General features: G+C 32.4%; 2 protein-coding genes across 2 annotated transcripts; one reads left to right on the top strand and one right to left on the bottom strand.

Moving 5' to 3' along the window:
- The first annotated feature begins 5,759 nt into the window (after positions 1-5,759).
- Positions 5,760-9,285, top strand: LOC101206832. Its single transcript, XM_004135162.3, has 9 exons — positions 5,760-6,320; positions 6,995-7,075; positions 7,174-7,665; positions 7,766-7,901; positions 8,033-8,195; positions 8,346-8,474; positions 8,603-8,797; positions 8,888-9,010; positions 9,102-9,285. The coding sequence occupies exons 1-9, from the start codon at positions 6,137-6,139 to the stop codon at positions 9,207-9,209; spliced, it is 1,611 nt and encodes a 536-aa protein (XP_004135210.1). The 5' UTR covers positions 5,760-6,136; the 3' UTR covers positions 9,210-9,285.
- Positions 9,246-11,619, bottom strand: LOC101207954 (LRR receptor-like serine/threonine-protein kinase FLS2). Its single transcript, XM_004135420.3, has one exon. It carries the CDS (start codon positions 11,302-11,304, stop codon positions 9,388-9,390), a length of 1,917 nt encoding a protein of 638 aa, XP_004135468.1. The 5' UTR covers positions 11,305-11,619; the 3' UTR covers positions 9,246-9,387.
- Positions 11,620-13,422: the final 1,803 nt, after the last annotated feature.

The following is a 13,422-nucleotide window of genomic DNA, read 5'->3' on the forward strand; positions in this document are numbered from 1 at the left end:
TCTGATTTTTCAAACTCAATCTTATCTCTTGAGTTTTGATAGTTTAATTTTGTTTGGAAACTTATGGACTAAATACTTCAATATCTTAGAGAGACTAAATGTTTTTTCTTTTTTAAAATTTTTATACGAATTTGAGCTTTTAATGGAATGTTTGGGCTCTTTGTCCTGAGTTTGAGTAGTTTATTATAGCTCACTAGTTGTTTGAGTATTTTGTTGTAATAGTTGAAATTCCAAATGATTATAACTCATAGTTAGTCATTATAAAACTACTTGAAAACTTCCAACATCTATTTTGCTTATTATTTTGTAACTATTATCTCTCATCATTTATAACTCAAATTCAAGTAGCATCAAATAGCATGCTCCTTAACCACATACTATTTTAACTTCAAACTATAATAGCTAACTTAATGTCCAAAAAAAACTTTAAAGTCCAAAATCTACCCTACCAATTGTTGAAAAAGAAGGTTAGAAATAAAAGCTACAAGAGCAAAAGTCACCCAAGGGTGATAAGATTAAAATATTTTCTTTTACCTTGTAGATGCAGCAATAATTTGTAGGTAGGAAAAAAGAGATAATCTCGGTCAACATAAATAATAATAGAGAAAAGACTATAGTGAAAAAATATATATATTTGTAGAAAACCCATGGCCAAAAGCTAATGTTCATTGAGTTCCACAATTTTGCTTCTCTCTTTGGACTTTGAACAAAAATCATCAACCATGTGTGTTGGCAGTTCCAATCACCAACCATTAGTAAAAAGTTTCGAAACTCCAAAATACATAAATATCACAAAATATTGGAAGTTGACCTCCATTCAATGATATTTTTGGCTTGAAATCTTGACACTTTGGTGGAGTAGGTAATCAACATCCTTAATTTTGTTTGAAGATTTTGTTAATCCCCATAAGCCCAAAAATCATGGGTGTTATTGTCCTTTTCTAAGCTTAAAGACAGAGGAAGCAAAAGGAAGTAAATCATTAAGGCATTGTTTCATTAGGACAGTAGGCCCATCTCTACACAAGTGGCAAGGCAACTACCTCCATCAATTTCCTTCTACTGACCTTTTCATGCCATTAAAGTTCATTTAAAGCTCCCAACCATGTTAATTATAATTAAATAAAAGTGTTTAATATTGAAAGGTCATTCACTTGAAAGGTATTTTAGACAAATAAATTATTTTCTTTGCTTTTCATTTTCTTTTAGCGTAGAAAATAAAATACAGTATATCGCTCCAATTATTGAGAGGGAAAATAAAAACGTGGCTACCTTTAAAGGCAAAGGAATTTGCCCCACGGATGGATGGATGGGTATCCTACTCCTTTCATTGTATTTCCCCTGTTAGCTGTTAGCCTACGTGCAGATCCATCAAATTTCCTCCATAAATGAATCCCATGCCCAATGAATATGAATAGTCCATCATGAATTAAATACAAACAACAAAATATTCATTTTTTTATTTTCTTTTTCATAATTTAATGTCAACTTTATGGTATGTATTTGTTAGGTGATTGTGTCTAATATGTATTTCTCTGCTTGTGCCTTTTAGGTCGCTGGGTTTGAGCATCTTTTAAGGAGGTTATTTTGTGAGTCCCTAATATATATAAATTTTGTATCTTGATCTCCAAGATAAACTCCATGTTTTTGAAAGCGATGAGTATAAATGTGTAGGTACATTAAAAACTATCATGGTAGAATGGGTAGGTCACACAAATGGGAGAATATCACAACCTAAGCTACCTACCATATGATTGACTTGGTTGTCTAGGAGTTTTTCTAATCATATTTTTTCCTCAATAAATATCATGTATTTGAAGATAGTTTGGTATTAGAAGATATATCAGATTATGTTAATGTTTAATTTGAAATTATTTTCAATTAAAATATAGTGACCACATTTTATTTCATTCTAATAATTAATGGACTTGCATATTTGTCGTTTAAGAGATAATCAATTAAGTTATTTTAGAATGTTATTCGACTGTTTTTTTTCTTATTTGTTGTGGGGTGGTTTACTGTTTTTTTCAGTCGTTGTCTGTTGTAGTCAAAGATGAACATGATTTTGAACTTAGTGTGATGTTTAACTATATCCCCGAAACTATTTTTCTCCTATGTACGGTTTGAATTAATATATATAATATATATTTTTCAAATATATAGTTACGAAAGGTGGCGATATACCCAAAAACCATTTATCCTTGTTTACTTTCTCTGGCAGTCACACTCCTATTCTACTAGAAGCAAACTATATAAAGATATAGTATAGCCCAATTTAAAAATGGCAATTGAAAACACCAAAGTTGTTGTTGATTCACGGATCCCTATTCCTAAACTTGCACTAATATCAGATTTAGTAAGTAAACTAGCTTTTATAATATTTATCCATCTTTTATGCATGTAGATTTGGGTTTAGATTGACAAGCAAGTTTTGGCCATTTATTACAAAGTTAAGCTGTAGTACAGAGTTTAGCTGTCATGTTTGAAATTTGAGGCTCTTTCTCATTGAGCCTTTAATGAGGGCTCAAATCATAGTAATAAGTTTTGGTTTCACGTGTGTCATCATGTATATATGAGATGTTCAATATGCAGCCATTTTACTTTATTAACTTGTCGTATAGAAATAATAAATGTATATATAGGAGGTGATAATTATTTCATCTATATATTCTTATTTATATTTTGGTTTGTCAAAGGCATTTTCATAAGTTTTTTTTCAATGTGTAGAAATGACTGTATAGAGGATAAGATTATTATCATTTACTTTTTGTAGTCTAATTTTGTAAGTGAGAAATCAATTAGGAACTTTCTCGTGGTCGTGTACCTTTATTATTTCATCCCTCTCTGGTCAAAGAAACTATTTTGAGATTTTAAATGCTCGTACGTAAAGTTATTGCTATAAAGATTTCTCTTTTGCAGGGCCATTATATTTCTTGTTTTTATTTTATTTTGTTCTAAAGAAATTTGCATTTTCATGCACCCTATCAATACAAATGATAAATGGTTAGAAGTTGTTTGGAGTTAGGAAAGAGGATGATGATCACAACTTCATGAATGAAGACAATTATCTATATTGGTATTAGGAGTGAGTATGATAGACCAAAAATAATTGATCGAATTAAAGTTGGTTGGAGAAGGAGAGAGATCAGTTATTGATATCAATTTGGAATAAATTATAAATTGGAAAATTTCACAAAATCAAAGAATAAAACTAACCAAACCGACCAATCGACGCATGAACATTTGCTAAACTAACACTAATCAATTCAGTAGTGGTTTGATCGAAAAGTTGACTTTAATCAATTGATGCTCACCTTTAATTATTTCACAATCTCATGGATATTTCTAAAAGCAAAGCCATTGGAGTTTATATTTATTGTGGACAATATCATATCATTGTTACTAGCGGAGACTATGATACCTTCTCTCACAAGTTATTGTTGTTTATGTCAAGTAGTAGATCGGGAGTGTTTATAATTATTACTCACTTCAGATTTTGGAAAGGTATTTTGATTTTAAAATGGCAGTATAAAAAAAATTGAAAATCATGATGCATTAAACAAAGAGAATTGATGAAAATGAGAGAGTAATAAAATAATAATGATTAAAATAAAAGATTATTATTATTAGTGAGGTTAATGCCCCCACTTTCTTTCCCCTCTCTTTCAGTGACAAATAATTCATTCAACTGTCCCTTTCCTCACTTCCAATCTTTCACACCAAAACCCAAAAAAATCAACATAACCACTTTTTTTTTCTTTATCCATCCATTTTAATTTCTTTCCATCAATGATAATAACCATTCAATTATTATTTATTTAATGTCTTACATTTTGTCTTCAATAGCCTACAATTTTAGAAGATATTTAATACCACATTTTTTAAAATGGTAATAACAAAATGTTACTCCTATTTTGCTATATTTATAAATAAATTCAACAACATTATTATTGAAAATAATTATTGTATAGATTCAAAGAAATTAAGTATTAAAAATGATAATTAAATAGGAAATTAATAGTATAAAGAGAAACATACATTAAACATTTAATAGACACTTTGAATTTAAGATATTATTAGAAATCACTCTGTAAATATTGAAATTGTAATTTAATTTAGTAATTAAAATAAAAAAGGACAGAATATATATATATACATATATATTTCTACCCCTACACTGACTAAGTTGTATTAATTTTGCCTTAAATTTTTAATATTGAGACCAAATTTGATCTAAATTTACATCATTCACTTTGTCTATATATATATATTTATTGTCAATTTTGTTTCTAAAATTACTTATTTTGAAAAGAAAAAAAAAACTATAATCTTCCACTTTTTAACTAAAAACACATATTAAATGTTTAAATTTGAAGACATTCTAAAAGTTTAAAGTTAATATTATAATCAATTTTATTATACGTAAATAAGTTGTCTATTTAGGTTCGTTTGAAAACATTTTATTTAAGTATTGTATTTGTATCGTTTTTATATTTCAAAGAGTATCTCATATTCAAAGACATTGACTATCAAATGGGGATGAAATGTCAAAAACGGCATCATTTTGTTCGTCATCGATTTTGGGACTTTTCCTTTAGAATAATCATTAAGGAAAATAGGGAAAAACAAAAGTAGAGAAAAAGGTTAAATCTTTCAAGATCTCAATCTTTGCTGACCCTATTGGAGTTAACGACATTGAAATTTGTTTTTTTTTTTTTATTTAGAAAGAATTATAAACAATTTTTTAACATTAATATACACTTTTTATTTTGTTTTGTTTTATTTATTGAGTTTAAAATTTAAAGGATTCTGATTTGACGTATAATTTTAATATTGTAATAAACTTATAAAATTTATAATCATTATGTACTATTTTCTTGGTTTGAAAAGCAAAAGTAATATATACTTATATTTAATTAAAGAAAATCAACAAAAAGAAGAAGTAGAAAATGATTAGATGGTGAATTACTAAATTTGGTGAAATGGTTCGAATTTGTTTTTAATTCTGTTTTCATAGCTTAGAATTTGTAATTTTGATTAATATTGTCTTAAGTTTGTTTTAATTCTATATATAAACAAATCGATCTATCCCATGACTTTAAAAGTAAAATTGATTTGTGTAATTAATTCTTATCCAAATCAATAGGTTGTTATCAAGCATGAATTTTATATTTTATATTTTTCAGTAATAAATATCATTTGTATCAAAATTATAATTAGGGTATGGTTAATCTTGAGTAAACAATACTTAAATACTTAAATTGGAGGTATTTTTTTCTTTAATTTTTTTAAATATACATAAATGAATAGAAATATTTATAAAATATCACAGACTATCTACAATAAACTTATAATACAAATAGATATAAATAGTAATTTATCTTGGTTTTTTGCACTTCATTACGACATTCCTAATAAAGTTAGTAAATCACGAATGTATCTTTAGGAACAAGTCTTGGATTAATAGCGAGGTCGTATATTGAAGGCAAAGATAAAATGAAAAAAAGAAGTAAAAGAATGGTATTATAAATGTGTGTGAAAGGGAAGAAATGAAAGATTATATTATAAATAAATAGATATAATTAGGAGGCGAATTTAGGGATGGAAGGTTGCACACTCCACACGTTTGCATAAATCAAAACATGCCACGTGTAATAAACCTCATGGGTCCCTTCATACACACACAAGAAAGAAAAGGAACTTCGCTTCCATTAGATAGAAATGAATAATAGATGCATTCTTACGCTGTCATCTTCCTTCCTTTGCCAATTCCTATTTCTCTCCAATTTCCTATTCCACATTCCTTATATACATATATATATACACACACACTCTTAAAATAATAATAAAGATCCATTTTTTATTCATAATTAACAATAAAAAAGACAGTGTAGAGAGAGAGAGAGGGAAGGGGGACTTGGGATTTTTAACAAACAAACGGTAGCTTTAACTTTTTCCCTCTCTGTATTCTTCAACGAAGAAAAAAATTGGAGTGTTGTTTATTGGTGTTTTCTCTGTTAACAGAGGAGCTGCCCTGTCCTGCCTCTCTCCTTCTCTGTTTTCTTTTTTTTTTTTCTTTTTGTTAATTCTTTTCTCCTATGCTGTTTTCTGGTACGTGATTTCTCCTCGTTCTTCCGACATGGGTGCTTGCGTTTCCACGCCGCAGGGCTGCGTCGGAGGTAAATTTAAGAAATCTTCTAAGAGGAAGAACCGTCGAAGACGGAGGAAAGGTTCCAAAACCATCGCCTTTTCTGCTCTTTCTGAGGGATCGCACCGCTCTGACCCGATTGACCACTGCTCATTTTCCAATCCCACTTTTCAAGGTTTTTCTTTCTTTTTCTGAAATGGGGTTTGCTTTTAAATATGAAAAATGTTTGCTTGTTGATGTGAAATGTACGTCTTCTGTGATGGAAGCAACTTATTCCTTCCATTCTCTGTTTTCTTTTTTCCTACTTTAATTTTGAGCTTTTTGGGATGGTTTTACGATTGGAGAAATTGGGTTTTCTTGGTTTTAAATTGTCTTTGATGAACTAGAAAGGATGGTTTGAATATTTGGAAGCCGCAGCGAAGTCATTGGCAGATTCTCAGATCTTAATTCTTCCAGAACGAGCATAGAAGAATCCCCATTTTTGTCTTTTTTTTTTTTAAATAAGAAAATTTTAAAGCAGAATGGAGTTGACTTTTCTCATGAGTTTTCTATGTCCATTTTGCACATCATTTTTTAAAACTAAACTTATACGTATACTTTAGAATCTCAAGTCCTCTGTTTAAGAAATAAGCCAGCTCAACAAGTTGGGACGTCTTAAGTTTTCATCCTTTTAAAGATTACGGTGCCTATTCTGTGAGCTTTGTTTTATGATTTTAATTTTTCGTAGGATCTTGTTTATTGGAAGAATGGGATAATGTACTTGTCTTCAAATGCTGTTAACTACAAGCACCGTATAATTCATTTCCTGGATTTTTATCTAAATATGTATCATCCGTGGCATCTCTGCAGGAAGTTACGATGAGGCATGGTTTGATACAGTTGGCAAATTCGAATCGGATTGCGATGAAGATTACCAAAGTCTTCCCGATGGTGTGTTTTCTTTGAATATGTTGTCTGATGGGAAATTTCCTTATTCTCCATCTATTGTTTAATCAGTCTGCCATTGTCTACCTTATGAGTTCTTGCAGACAATCAGTCAATTAATAGCTTGGAGGCTGCGTCAACGTCGAGCATTTCATCTTCTGGCGATGCTAATCATGGAGATCATAATGTGAATCGACATAGCGCAACGTCAGATCAGATTCATAGACCAGGAAATTCGGCAAGAGTACATTCTGTGAGCAGTTCTGAGAGTCAAGTTGCAAGGGATTCACATTTGCAGGCCATCAATCCAGATGATGCAGAACCACAACTTAAGGGATGTGGACACTCGAGCGAGGCAAATGAACCAGTATTCATTGACGAGATCTCCTCTACTGCTGGTGAAAGTTCTGCCAAAGGCGATGGAATATTGGATAATTGTGGGATTTTACCAAGCAATTGTTTACCCTGTCTTGCATCAACAATAAACTCTGTTGAAAAGAGAAAATCACTAAGTTCTAGTCCTCCAAGTGGACTTAAGAAGGCAGCCTTGAAACTTTCATTCAAATGGAAAGAAGGAAATCCCAATGCTGCTTTATGTGAGTGTTCAAGAAGTATACTTAGCGTTGTATATAAGCTTTATGGTTTCTTCTTCTAATTTTGATTGATTTAGTTTTACTTCAACTGTGTTTCTTTCAGTCTCATCAAAAGCGCTTCTACAAAGACCTATAGCAGGTTCTCAAGTACCCTTTTGCCCAGCTGAAAAGAAAATGCTAGATTGTTGGTCACATATTGAGCCAGATAGTTTCAAAGTTAGGGGAGTGAACTATGCAAAGTAAGTAACAAAAAGTCTCACTAGTTTTTCTAGTTGCCTTGCTTTATTCTCACAAAACTAAATTCAAGCAATGATCTCACTTTTCATTCTAAGTTTTCTAACTCTGACAAAATAATCCTACAAATTTGCAGGGACAAAAAGAAAGAATTTGCTCCCAATCATACTGCCTACTATCCCTTTGGAGTTGATGTGTTCTTGTCTCACCGAAAAGTAGATCACATTGCTCGATTTGTCGAAATGCCTGCGGCTACTTCTTCTGGAACACTTCCGCCTATCCTTGTTGTTAATGTTCAGGTAAATCCATCTCTTGCTTGTGTTGTGATAAATGTATATGGCCGGTAACTCCCTTTGTTGTTAAATATATTTGAATTCCTTTTGAGTGCTTTTCTTTCTTATAATGCCTTAGATTCTTGCAACTTTAATTTTGTTATTGTGATTCCTCAGATTCCATTGTATTCGGCGGCGATTTTTCAAGGAGAAACCGATGGAGAAGGAATGAGTATCGTCTTGTACTTTAAGCTTTCTGATGCATATGCAGAGAAACTTACATCTCATTTTCAAGAAAACATCAAGGTAAGATTCAGGAATTGCAAGTTCTCATTCAATCTTTCTACATCTCCAATAACTTGCTTGATGAAATATCAAATTATGTTGTTATGTCCAATTGTTTTCTAAACTCTGTTTACTGACTCCAAAAACAGAAGCTGATTGACGATGAAGTTGAAAGGGTGAAGGGTTTTCCAGTAGACAATGTAGTACCATTTAGGGAACGATTGAAAATTTTGGGGCGCGTTGCAAATGTAGAGGATCTTCCGATGAGCGCTGCAGAGAGAAAACTTATGCAGGCTTACAATGAAAAGCCCGTCCTTTCTCGTCCTCAACACGAATTTTACTTGGTAAGTTTAGTTTTTACATTGCATTACAGACAGATTTCTAAAGATTACATTTTCCAGAATGATTCAAATGAAAGAACCGATGAATTACAGGGAGAAAACTACTTGGAAATCGACTTAGATATGCACAGATTTAGTTACATTTCAAGGAAAGGTTTTGAAGCATTTCTTGATAGACTCAAGTGCTGCATTTTGGATGTTGGCCTGACAATTCAGGCAAGTTTCTTGTAACTTAACCATGTTTTTATTTCTTTAATTCTGAGCTTTTTGTCCTGTTTTTCTTACTCTGTTTTGGGTTTTGAAACAGGGGAACAGACCTGAAGAATTGCCAGAGGAGATCTTATGTTGCATTAGATTAAATGGAATTGATTACGTAAATTATCAGCAATTGGGGATGGGTCTAGAGATTCTGTAAATTACGATGCCATTGTATTCATACAAAAAAATTCACTAAAAAGCAAATTTTAATGATAATTATTTTTTTGCTTCCATTTCTACTTGCAAATATGACGTTTGGTTAAATCTATTTGATCGAAAGATGAATAATTTAACACTGTTTAACGCTAAAATATTTCGTTTAATCTTCTTCTTCTTCAAAGCTTACATGGGTTTAAAGGCTTTCCGCACAAACCTTTGTTACCCATATAAGCGCTTCGTGGAAAATCACTCAGCGGCTTTCCTGCTGGAATTTCTCCCACTAACAAGTTATTCGACAGATCCAATTCCTTTAACTTACGCAAATTCAGAAACCCTTTTGGTATTCTTCCTGTAAAATGGTTTCTTTGCAGCTTCAGCGTCTCTAATTGCTTTGCATTCACTATGGTCTCTGGCAAGTCGAAACCCAAATTGTTATGGCTCAAGTCCAGGGTTTGTATTGATTTTAATGCTCCGATTGAAGTGGGTAATCTTCCTTTCAGATTGTTGTTCGACAAATTCAGAAACTGGATCCCAGATTGTTGCCCGATGTCTGTTTGATAGAAGTCCCCAGAGAACCTATTGTCTGAAAGATCAATGTATGTCAAAGAACCGACTGGAAATCTGTGGCTTATATTGAAGATCTGCTGTATGTTGCCTGTTAACTTGTTTGAATGAAGATCGAGCACACCCAAGTCCTGTAAATTTGTAATGGAGTTGGGGATCTGGGAGGTCAGTGAGTTTTCTGATAGTTTTAGGGAATAGAGCTGAGTGAGGCGTCCAATCCATTCTGGAATTTTCTCAGTTAGATGGTTGTGGGAAAGATCTAGTTCTTGTATTGGACTTGGAGTTGTTCTCAAGAACTCCGGAATTTGGCCATGGATACCACACCCAGCAAGATAGATTTTTGAAAGAGATGGCAGTTTTAAAAGCCATTGGGGAATGGAGGATAGGTTCAGAAGGTTATAAGAAAGATCAATGGTTTGAATATTTTTAAGAGATGACATCTCAGGTAATGGCCCTTTAATGAAGTTGTGAGAGAGATTCAGGAGAATGAGCTGAGACAGGCGTCCAAGTGATTTTGGTATTTTGCCGGAGAATCTGTTGCGGTCGAGATACAACTCTGATAAAGATGATAAGCTCCCTAAAGAAGAAGGAATTGTTCCCTCAAGTTTGTTGTTTGAAAGAGAAGCTCTTTGGAGACTGACAAGTTCTCCAAAACTTTGAGGAATAGGACCACTTAAACGGTTGTCATTCAATCTAAGAAAAGCAAGAGAAGAAGGGATTTGACCAGAAACGGATGCAAATGGAATTGGTCCCTCAAGTTTGTTATTATCCAAATACAAAACCGAAAGACCTGGCAAATTGTTCAAGGAAAGGGGAATTTTCCCGCTCAAGAAGTTGTTTGAAAGATCAAGCTCTTTCAACATCTGCAACTGACCAATTCTATCAGGTATTTGACCGACCAATGAGTTGCTGTGTAAATCCATCTCAACTAAGTTAGTAAGATCTGCAAACGAATTCGGTATTGCACCCGAAAACCGATTCCCATATAGAAGAAGCCTATTGAGAGTCTTGAGACTACCCAAACCTGCTGGGAGTGAACCAGATAGCCTATTATCATGCACGGCAAGTTCTTCAAGCTTCAGAAGCTTACCTACACTTTCTGGAAGTGGACCTCTCAGCTTGTTGCCATAAAGATAGAGCTTCCGCAGGTTGTGAAGACGCAAACCAATAGACGAAGGGATTTTTCCACCGAGGCCAAGCAGTCCTCCAAGATCAATAATCTCAACAGCATCAAGCAGTGTTATTGAAGGTGAAATAAAACCTCTCATCTCAGATTGAAAGGGGACATCGCCAGTGGATATGAAGCCAGGCAAATTGATTTCTTTGACTCTACCTGTAATGTTGTGACAATAAACTCCTTCCCATTCACAACAGTTTTGTCCCACCCATTTATCCAGCCTACCAGAAGTGTCAAGGGAAATTCCAGACTTGAAACTGGTTAGGCCTTTCCAATCTCCAGGGTGGCAAGCTTCGGAAAGGGTGATAATGGAGATCAAAACAGCAACCCATTGCAGGTGAAAACTATCCATTTTTGCTGGTGACTGAGAATTTTGGGATTGACAGTTTTAGCTGTATGTGATTATTATTTGCCGAGAAGGGTGTCAAACAAAAATGGTCAATGGAGTTCTTTTTAAACCATTTTGCTTTACCTTTTTTTCTCTCTCGAAACTCCTTTGTCATTTATCCCTTTTACAGTTACCTTTTCTTCTCTCTCTCGAAACTCCTTTGTCATTTATCCCCTTAACAGTTACCTTTTTTTTCCATCTCTCGAAACTCCTTTGTCATTTATCCCCTTTACAGTTATATCACAATATATTAACAGACAGATTTCTCCTAAATCATCATGTCTTGTCCTTGATAACGATTAAAGTAATTATTCTCTGATTTGAAAATTCCAATGTCTTTTGGCTTCAAATACTTAAATCCAATTCACAGCTTTCTCAAATAAATTGAAGAAATTGGCAAGTTCTGAAACTCCTAGGAAGAACCTCTGTCTGTCTTATAAGTGCTCAAATAACAAGTTTATGACAGCCATTGTTGTCTTGTTTAACTGAACTGATTCTTCTTTTTAGTCTTTCAAGAAGTAACACTTTAAAGTTTAAAGTATAAGGTTTGCATGAAATATGCAGAGAAAATAACAAAAAGCAGATATAAATTCCAAATGGGAAAAGAGCTGTGAAGTTTGTGTTCTTTTGCAGCAAGTTTTTATTGAATAACGTGTAGGCTGCTAATGACATGATTTTGATTTGCTGCACTTGAACCCACCAACCTGGAAAAAGCTGTTTCTCTTCAGTCAACATAAAATAAACAAAACAAAAACCAAGTTTTGAGATTCTGAATGTTACAGAAATCTTCTTCTTCTTCTTTTTTGTTTTTAAATCGTGTATGGAATATTTTATGAGTGAGACATTGTATATTTATATGTTTCATCTTGTTTTCTGAGTTTCATTGGATTAAATACTCAACCTCATCTGTCAGAACCTTAAAATAACTTCAACAGAGTCAAAGCCTTTATCTGTTTGCAGATTTATTTTTAAAAAACGATTGGTTCAATGGTTAATGGGTATACCATCTTTGATCGAGATCCAAATTTATATTTTTTTAGGATGAATCTCACAATTTCAAATGATATCAAATAATTCATATGCCTTTCATTTGACTTATGTAAGAAAATTTCTCATCGATATGGTATCGATTCCTACTATACTTCGATGGCTAGTTAGTATAACAAATGTTTAAACAAAACCCGAGATTTACAAACATTGTTTTGCGAAACTGCTTAATCTTTACCTTTAATGTTACCCATAATGTCTTCCCTCTAACAATCCCATGTGGTTATGCAAGTGTAAATCTTGTGATATCAAGATTATTTCAACGATTGAGTTATTTTCGTATATGTTTACTAACTCACTTGGTTAATTCAAACTTCGAGACTCAATCTCTTTTTTCCTTTCGGTAACATGTGTTCTCCTATGCCCTATTCCTGTACTTTTGTGTCTTGTTTTGAATAGTCCTCCACAAATTAAATTTAAAGTGAAATAAAAATTAACTAATGTGTTAGTCTTTCAAGTGTATCAAAATTCACATTCATGTTTATTTTTTTAAGTTTACCAAAATGTTATGTTCCAATTTTTAGATTAACCGGCAAAAATCATCCATAAAATGTACGGTAGTTGCAATTATACTTACAAACTTGAGTTATAGAATTTAAGCCTTCAAATATAGTAAAATTACCACAATTATCTTACATATATGTGTAGACTTCTACCAATGCCAAATTAATAAATTTTACAACTACAACTTTCAAATAAATTTGGATTGAAAAGTTAAATTGTTTCGCTTATCCAAATAAACTACATTTATGGTTTAAATTATACATTTCAAAAATTCGTAAATAGATCTTTCTTCTATTTTTTATTGGTTAAATATATGAGAGTAAAATGTAATGGAGTTCATATTATTGTTTCTTTTTGTGACAAATAATGAAAGTGAAATACATTTGTGTAAATTTGAAAAATAAATCTTTTAATAGGAAGCCCCTCTTTTGTAAATATCTATATCTAAAGAGGGAAAAATAAAAAGAAAAACTTTGAGCACTTGGGCCATTGGGCTCTGATTCAGTCCATTTTTTTCCCAAACTTAGTGGG

This window comes from Cucumis sativus, chromosome 5, assembly GCF_000004075.3.
Source record: "Cucumis sativus cultivar 9930 chromosome 5, Cucumber_9930_V3, whole genome shotgun sequence".
Classification (NCBI taxonomy): domain Eukaryota; kingdom Viridiplantae; phylum Streptophyta; class Magnoliopsida; order Cucurbitales; family Cucurbitaceae; genus Cucumis; species Cucumis sativus.

Excerpts from the sequence above, each read along its gene's own strand:
- LOC101206832 (XM_004135162.3), top strand. The coding sequence starts at position 6,137 with ATGGGTGCTTGCGTTTCCACGCCGCAGGGCTGCGTCGGAGGTAAATTT. Across the intron at positions 6,321-6,994 it reads TTCCAATCCCACTTTTCAAG|GAAGTTACGATGAGGCATGG; the intron begins GTTTTTCTTTCT and ends GCATCTCTGCAG. Across the intron at positions 7,666-7,765 it reads AAATCCCAATGCTGCTTTAT|TCTCATCAAAAGCGCTTCTA; the intron begins GTGAGTGTTCAA and ends TGTTTCTTTCAG.
- LOC101207954 (XM_004135420.3), bottom strand. The coding sequence starts at position 11,304 with ATGGATAGTTTTCACCTGCAATGGGTTGCTGTTTTGATCTCCATTATC.